This window comes from Lipotes vexillifer, unplaced genomic scaffold, assembly GCF_000442215.2.
Source record: "Lipotes vexillifer unplaced genomic scaffold, Lipotes_vexillifer_v1.1 scaffold902, whole genome shotgun sequence".
Lineage (NCBI taxonomy): Eukaryota > Metazoa > Chordata > Mammalia > Artiodactyla > Lipotidae > Lipotes > Lipotes vexillifer.
This window is the reverse complement of record NW_006794304.1, coordinates 376826-385821: the sequence shown is the minus strand read 5'-3', so window position 1 is coordinate 385821 and position 8996 is coordinate 376826. Positions and strand designations below refer to the sequence as shown.

The 8996-nt window shown below is 40.7% G+C and overlaps 1 protein-coding gene across 1 annotated transcript in view; it reads left to right on the top strand.

The window, feature by feature from the left end:
* The first annotated feature begins 6456 nt into the window (after nt 1–6456).
* Nucleotides 6457–8996, top strand: part of LOC103088678 (intelectin-1) — a 6905-nt gene continuing 4365 nt past the window's right edge. Inside the window, 4 exon segments of the mRNA XM_007472096.1 lie at nt 6457–6468; nt 6693–6797; nt 7347–7505; nt 7909–8029. Of these exon segments, the coding sequence (XP_007472158.1) occupies nt 6457–6468; nt 6693–6797; nt 7347–7505; nt 7909–8029 (397 nt within the window).

Below are 8996 nucleotides of genomic sequence, written 5' to 3'. Positions count from 1 at the left end.
CTTTTTCTTGATGAGTCTGGCTAATGGTTTATCAATTTTGTTTATCTTCTCAAAGAACCAGCTTTTAGTTTTATTGACCTTTGCTATTATTTTCTTTGTTTCTATTTCATTTATTTGTGCTCTGATTTCTTTCCTTCTGCTAACTTTGGGTTTTGTTTGTTCTTCTTTCTCTAGTTCCTTTAGGTGTAAGGTTAGATTGTTTATTTGAGATGTTTCTTTTTTCTTGAGGTAGGCTTGTATAGCTATAAACTTCCCTCTTAGAACTGCTTTTGCTGCATCCCATAGGTTTTGGATCGTCGTGTTTTCATTGTCATTTGTCTCTAGGTATTTTGTGATTTCCTCTTTGATTTCTTCAATGATATCTTGGTTATTTAGTAATGTATTGTTTAGTCTCCATGTGTTTGTGTTTTTCACATTTTTTTCCTTGTAATTCATTTCTAATCTCATAGCGTTGTGGTCAGAAAAGATACTTAATATGATTTCAATTGTCTTAAATTTACTGAGGTTTGATTTGTGACCCAAGATGTGATCTATCCTGGAGAGTGTTCTGTGTGCACTTGAGAAGAAATTGTAATCTGCTCTTTTTGTATGGAATGTCCTATAAATATCAATTAAATCTATATGGTCTATTGTGTCATTTAAAGCTTCTGTTTCCTTATTTATTTTCATTTTGGATGGTCTGTCCATTGGTGTAAGTGAGGTGTTAAAGTCTCCCACTATTATTGTGTTACTGTCGATTTCCTCTTTTATAGCTGTTAGCAATTGCCTTATGTATTGAGGTGCTCCTATGTTGGGTGTATATGTATTTATAATTGTTACATCTTCTTCTTGGATCGATCCCTTGATCATCATGTAGTGTCCTTCCTTGTCTCTTGTAACATTCTTTATTTTAAAGTCTATTTTATCTGCTATGAGTATTGATACTCCAGCTTTCTTTGGATTTCGATTTGCATGGAATATCTCTTTCTGTCCCCTCACTTTCAATCTGAATGTGTCCCTAGTTCTGAAGTGGGTCTCTTGTAGACAGCATAAATATGGGTCTTGTTTTTGTATCTATTCAGCAAGCTTTTGTCTTTTGGTTGGAGCATTTAATCCATTCATGTTTAAGGTAATTATCATTATGTATGTTCCTATGACCATTTTCTTAATTGTTTTGGGCTTGTTTCTGTAGGTCCTTTTCTTCTCTTGTGTTTCCCACTTAGAGAAGTTCCTTTAGCATTTGTTGTAGAGCTGGTTGGGTGGTGCTGAATTCTCTCAGCTTTTGCTTGTCTGTAAAGCTTTTGATTTCTCCATTGAATCTGAATGAGATCCTTTCTGGGTAGAGTAATCTTGGTTGTAGTTTCTTCCCTTTCATCTCTTTAAGTTTTTCATGCCACTCCCTTCTCCTTGTAGAGTTTCTGCTGAGAAATCAGCTCTTAACCTTCTGGGAGTTCCCTTGTATATTATTTGTTATTTTTCCCTTGCTGCTTTTAATAACTTTTCTTTGTCTTTAATTTTTGCCAAGTTGATTACTATGTGTCTTGGTGTGTTTCTCCTTGGATTTATCCTGTATGGGACTCACTGCACTTTCTGGACTTGGGTGGCTATTTCCTTTCCCATGTTAGGGAAGTTTTAGACTATAATCTCTTCAAATATTTTCTCAGGTCCTTTCTTTCTCTCTTCCCCTTCTGTGACCCCTATAATATGAATGTTGTTGCATTTAATGTTGTCCCAGAGGTCTCTTAGACTGTCTTCATTTCTTTTCATTCTTTTTTCTTTATTCTGTTCTGCAGCAGTGAATTCCACCATCTGTCTTCCAGGTCACTTATACGTTCTTCTGCCTCAGTTATTCTGCTATTGATTCCTTCTAGTGTAGTTTTCATTTCAATTATTGTATTGTTCATCTTGGTTTGTTTGTTCTTTAATTCTTCTAGGTCTTTGTTAAACATTTCTTGCATCTTCTCGATCTTTGCCTCCATTCTTTTTCCGAGGTCCTCGATCATCTTCACTATCATTATTCTGAATTCTTTTTCTGGAAGGTTGCCTACCTCCACTTCATTTAGTTATTTTTCTGGGGTTTTATCTTGTTCCTTCATCTGGTACATAACCCTCTGCCTTTTCATCTTGTCTCTCTTCCTGTTAATGTGGTTTTTGTTCCACAGGCTGCAGGATTGTAGTTCTTTTTGCTTCTGCTGTCTTCCCTCTCACACATTCATTTATTAAAGCATGGATTTAATAATTTTTTGAACACCTACTACCTGGAAGGCACTGAGGATAGAATAGTGAGTAAAAACAGATGTGGTCTCAACTACCTGAGAGAGTTCTCTTCATGACTATATAGAGATGTAAAAGGGATCTCTCCAATGACACTGCCTGAAATATCACCCTTGAGAGAGAACAATGGTTTGAGAATCAGATTTAAAGACAACGAGTCATTAAAGAAAAGGGGTTGTAAATAAAATAAATGGAGAGACAAAGTTTCATGATAGAATAAGCATTTAAAAATGACCATTGTTTTCTAAATTATTTTCTAAATCATTGTTTCTAATAATTTTCTAAATTATTTGGAACTAAGATCAGAGTTCCAAAAAGTCACCATTTTCCAACTTCATTAATAATCAAAGAAATGTAGATGAGAAGTTTACTTTTTAAAAAAATTACAAATTGATAATAACATGATAAATCATAGTTTCTAATAGTGGACTCAGCTCATGATTCCAATCCCATTTTTTCCCCTTGTTTTTTTAATGTCAGTAGCAAAATATTCAAATTCTCAGCCTCCTTACTATCTAGAAATTGCCATGTAACAGATGCTAGTGAACAGAAGTCTAATTTCTCTTTGTGCCTTATTTTTTCTTCTTTTTCCCTGAAATACAGATATGATGATTGGAGGGACATTAACCATTCTGTGTTCATGAGGCTGAAAAAAGTATATATACAAAGGATGGTGAAGCAGGAACATCAAAGAAGTTAAGTACCCTCTTGAGACTGTTGTTTCTCACATCAGTCCTCCATTGCCTACCCCTGGAAATTTTGTTTTGTGATAAATAAACCCCTCAACTATTTAAGCTGCTCTAAGTTTTTCTATTTGCAGCCAAATATAATCTTTGACTAGGGGTTCAAGAAACGGACTCTTTTAGGACAGATTAGTGGTTGCCAGAGGGGAGGGGGCTTGGGGGAGCAAAGTAGGTGAAGAAGATTAAGTACAAATTTCCAGTTATAAAAAAAGCAAGTCATGGGGTTGTAATGTATCGCATGGGTTATATAGTCAATAATATTGTATTAACTTTGTAAGGTAACAGATGGTAACTAGACTTATTGTGGTGACCATTTTGCAATGTACATAAATGCTGAATCAATATGTTGTACCCCTAAAACTAATATAATATTGTATGTCAATTACACCTCAATAAAAGAAAAAGAAAAAGAAAGAAATGGACCCTTTAAATCTCTACTGGTAGAAATAAAAATTGACACAAAGTTATCAGGCAGATAATATAGATAACTTCAAAAATGTTTATAGATGTCTTTATTCTAAATCTTGGCTCCCTAAATTCACCTGGTCCTTGGAAAGTTACCCATATATCTGAGTCTCAGTTTCTTTAACTGAATACAGATCATACAGATAATAATAAAATACAGATAATAATGGTAAAGTCCTCACATATTGTTTTTTAAAAATTAAATGGAATAACATTACACCCCTTATAAGAGTGCCCAGCTTATGCTAACTGCTTGATACATACTAGCTATTATTATATTTTATTCTTGAGAGTTTTGAAAAGTCTACTTCAATTCAACTTCACTCACTCATTAAAAAGACATTTTTGGGCCTTTCTGCTGCTGAAGAATCATTGTGCCATGCATTGTGATAACTCTGAAACAGATGTAAAGAAAACAAAGACATGTTAATTGAGTTGTAGAGTGCAGTGGGAAAGAGGGAAAAGTCAGGGGAATGGCAGCGGGGAGACATCCATGTAAGCAAATAATTCAAGCACTATGAGTACACATTTTTTAACATAATTTAAGAGACTAATGCATTAAAAACATTATTAGTTTATGTTTTTGGACACACAATGTTAGATGTAATTTTGTGACAACAACAACTGAGGGGTGGAGAGCTATAAAGGAACAGAGTTTTTATATGATATTGAAGTTAAGCTGGTATAAATTCAAATATGATGTTATAACTTCAGTATGTTACATGTAATCTCCATGTAAAGCACAAATAAAATAGCCATAGGATATACACAAAAGGAAATGAGAAAAGAATTTGAGTGTTTCACTCCAAAAACTTTTTAAACTAAACTCAAAAGAAGACAGTAGGGCTTCCCTGGTGGCGCAGTGGTTGAGAATCTGCCTGCCAATGCAGGAGACACGGGTTCGAGCCCTGGTCTGGGAAGATCCCACGTGCCGCGGAGCAACTGGGCCCGTGAGCCACAACTACTGAGCCTGTGCGTCTGGAGCCTGTGCTCCGCAAGAACAGAGGCCGCGATAGTGAGGGGCCCGCGCACCGCAATGAAGAGTGGCCCCCGCTTGCCGCAACTAGAGAAAGCCCTCACACAGAAACGAAGACCCAACACAGCCAAAAATAAATAAATTAATAAAAAAAAAAAAAAAAAAAAAAAGAAGACAGTAATGCAGGAGAAGAGAAATGAAAATCTATAAGACATATAGAAAACAAAGCAAAATGACAGAAGTAAGTCCCTCCTTATCAGTAATTACTTGAAACGTAAATGGATTAAATTCTCCAGTCAAAAGATAGAGATTGGCAGAATGGATTAAAAAATCATGATCCAAGTTTATACTGTCTCCAAGAAACTCACTTTAGATCTGAAGATGCAAATGTGTTGAAAGTAAATAAAAGTGAAAGGAGGGAGAAAGATATTCCATGCAAATATTAACAAAAAGAGGGCAGGGTCAGTACACTAATATCAGACAAAATAGACTTTAAATTTAAAAAAGTTGCAAGAGACAAAGGACATTATATATTAATAAAGTTTCAATACAGCAAGAAGACATAGCAATTATAAACATCTGTGCAACTAATAATAGACCATTAAAATATATAAAGCAAAGATGGACATGATTGAAAGGAGAGATTGTTCTACAATAGGCATGCAGCCCCAAAGGGAAAGGGGTGGGAGACTTAATCATCAGACCAGAACAGCCCCTGAGTTCTCCTTCCAAGGGGTGGAGGGACTTTTCCTTTTCTCCCTCCCTCGATGAGCTTCTTGGAATGAGGACTTCCCTGCTAAGTTGGGATCCTGTGCTTGCTTTGTAAACTCCCTGGGGATTGCTGCTGAGTCCTTTAGGAGGAAAGCCCAGTGATGCCACTGCCCACATATTTTGCTCAGTGGAGACAAGGACTTTGGTTTTCTCAGGGCCAGCCTAGGCTCAGCACAGAATCATAGACTTAGAATTTATCATGAAGTTCATTTACTTCCATGGGAAACAATATAAAGTTACAAAATTAAAAAAATTGCCAATTGAAGATTAAGAAGCAAAAATAGAACATCTGTTATCAGTATTGATAAGTTGATAATTGCATGTGGTTATATATGAGGATATCCCTATAAGGCAAATACACACTTATCTAGGGGAAAGTGTCTTCATGTATGTAACTTACCTCAACTTGTTCAGAAAAAATTGTGTTTGTTTATGCATAAAGAGAGAGGGCATACATGATAAAGCAAATGGGGTAAAATACTAACAATAGGTGAATCTAGGTAAAAGTTATATATGTTTTTGTGTTATTTTTATTTTTGCAATGTTCTGTAAATTTTCAATTATTTCTAAACAAAAAGTAAATGAAAGATGACATGACAATGTGAAACATGTCACAATCTGGGTTGGGACAAAGTCCAGTAGTAGGACAGGGGAAAAATCCATCAGCTTTGCCTGTGGGCGGGCGTGTCAGGGAAGGCTTCACGGAGAAGTTTCAGGAGAGACTTGAAGGATGCCGTCTTCACAGAGATGTGTGAGTCACTGGAGCATCTGACTGAGGTGGGAGCAGGACAGGTTGCAGGGAAGAACCGTAAGGTCCCATCCATCCTGAAAGTCTGTTACAGAATGTAACACTATATGTGCTCTGACCCAGCAGGTTTCCCCCTCCTCAGACGGTGAGTGTCACCAGTGTGACCAAGGGCACTGCTCCCTGCCCCTCCAGCCAGTCACACATTCCTTCTCAGTGCCAGGGTTCAATTCCCAGGGACCTTCAAGGGAAGGACTCCTGAGGGAGGGACCTGCAGCCTGAAGTGAGCAGGGCTCAGCAGGGCCCTCATGGTTTGCTCTCCCCATAAAGGCTCAGCACTTCACCCACCTCAGGACTCTCTGCAGAGGTGGTAGCTCTGAGTCTCCACTTGGCTGGGAACTCTCAGCTCCTGGCACCTGTGAGGAAGGAAGGAGGGAGCTCTCCGTGCTGTGAGGAAGGTGTTTCTGAGTCTGAGACAAGATCCGAGTGTGTGGGGAACCATGATGCCAGCTCAGGTCTGGCCTTGGTCTCAGAGATGGGAAGTTTCAGAGAAAGGAACCCATGGCCCCTTAAGGATTTGTAACATTGGATAGAGGTGGGGGCTATTCCAGGAGGTTCCAGAATGTTCATAAGCCCATCACTTTCCACTTCAAGTTTCCTTACTCAGAAAGTTCAAAGAGCAAAGATGGAAGGAAAAGATGGACAAGCCCATGACCTTGTGCCTCTCCTTTCCCCTTAGGAGCCAGGGGCCAGATTCTGTCTCCTGCTGTTCCTGTCTTTGGCCAGCAGTGGGCTGAATGCAGGTCCGTCCCTCAGGAGCCGCAGTTTCTTCAGCTCACCTGAGGTGTGCAGTGGAGCAGGAGTAGAGCTGGGCTGGATGCTGAGGTCCTGGGCCAGAGGGGAGTTATGAAGTTGCAGAGAAGCCACACTTTGCAGCCGACTTGAGATGTGGCCTGGGCACTGACTGCTGGCCTCTCTGGGGTCTGGTCTGAAGCTAAGGCATGTCTTGGGGCTGCACTCTGTACCTCTGTGTGGCTTAGGAGGCTCAGGGAGCCATGATAAAGACTATGCTACCTTCTAGCTACTCCTACTGCTATGGCCTTGGCCCGGGGATTCCCAGAAGGAGCTGGGTGGTCAGAGCTGTGTCCAGGGAATATCCTTCTTTAGTCCCCATCCTCACAATTCCATCCTCACAGTAGGTGTAATGATAGTTTTCACTTTTAATTAATTGAGCAGAAGAATGCAAGTGTTAAGCCTGTACTAGATTGTGGGTCTAAGCCTGTACTAGATTGTGAGCCCAGAGCTCTCAGCTCAACTGAGAACTGCATGTGTGGGTCTTTGGTTAGTGGGACCTCCTGGGCTGTTCAGGATCAGTGTGTGTGTTGCTCTGCAGAACACTGGTTACTATGACATCCAGGCCCAGGACCTGGGCATGTGGCATGTGCCCAAAAAGCGCCCCCTGCAGCACTGGAGGAACAGCTCCCTGCTGAGGTACCGCACCAACACTAGCTTCTTCCCGAATCTGGGACACAATCTGTTTGGACTCTACCAGGCATATAGGGCTGCCGGCTGTTCACACTTCTTTTGGTGAACAGAGAGCCAAGTGTCTGGGGTGAAGAGTAAGTCTGCTCTGGGTTCCGTGTCACTAGCAGGTGCTTGTGCTTGGCTGTTTCTTCCACCTGTGGGTCAGGTGAACTCATGTGCTACCTCTCTCAGGTATCTGAGCTGAGCACGGGATGAGGCCTGTGGAGGAGGAGAGAGGGGGTAGAGAGGGAGAAGGACAAGGGGCTTGAAGCTAGTTAGGAACCTAGCTATGGGGTGGGGGGAGTGGGAAGGAGTCACTATTATTTAGACTGATTTCTGCATATTGACACCTGAAGGCTCTAAATCCCCAAATTCCCAATGTGGCAGCTTCTCTACTGTCCTCACACAACCTGTATCTTGGGTCCCTGCAGAAATACCCAGTGAAGTATGGATCAGAGAGCTGTCAGACTGACAATGGCCCAGCTATTCCTCTGGTCTATGACTTTGGTGATGCTGAGAAAACTGCACCTTATTACTCACCAGTTGGTCAGCGTGAGTATCTGTTTCCAAAGCCCAGTCATCAATCCTTCCCTGCACTCTTGGAGAAAGTGTAAATAACAACAATTAACAATTGCTAGCATTTGTTGAACATGTACAATGTGCCAAACTCTTTTCTAGGAACTTGACATGGTTTTGTGTCATTTAATCATCATTAGAACACTATGAAGTTAGAATTACTATCCTCTCCAATTTATAGGATATAAACCCAGGCTTCTTAACCAATACCCTGTATGGCTCTTAAAATAGTAAAAACTAGGCTAATGTTCACAGGTGAGAACAACTTGCAAAGTGGCGAGAGAAATTTATTTTTGTTATGATGGATAGCTATGATTTTAAAGAAGGTATTTTTTCAGCATAATAAAGCCACAGAATTTAAGTCTTTGGTGGGAAAACAAGAGCCATTACTTTTTCTTTTTTTTTTGCGGTACGTGGGCCTCTCACTGTTGTGGCTTCTCCTGTTGCGAAGCACAGGCTCTGGACGCGCAGATTCAGCGGCCATGGTTCACGGGCCCAGCCGCTCCGCGGCATGTGGGGTCTTCCCGGACCGGGGCACGAACCCGTGTCCCCTGCATCGGCAGGCGGACTCTCAACCACTGCGCCACCAGGGAAACCTGAGCCATTACTTTTTACATTTATTATTTCAGTGAGAGCAGGTAATGGTAGGTAGGGCAAATAAAGTCATGGTAATTGGATGAGAAGTGTGCCAGCATAAACAGATGGCCACATCCGATCATTGCTTATTGCTGCTGGACTTCTGGAGGTCTTCTTGCTGATCTTTCAGTGCAGTCTAATTTCTCCTATGAGCCTTAGGCAGACAACTGACCTCTTGTGAGCCCATGCCTTGGTCCTCTTTCCCCAGATGGAGGGAGGTTCTCTTCTAGCCAAGTTCAGGGTCAGAATGTAGCAGCCACTGTCCACAGAGGTGCAGGGCTCTCTCTCCCCACAACTTGGAGTGTCG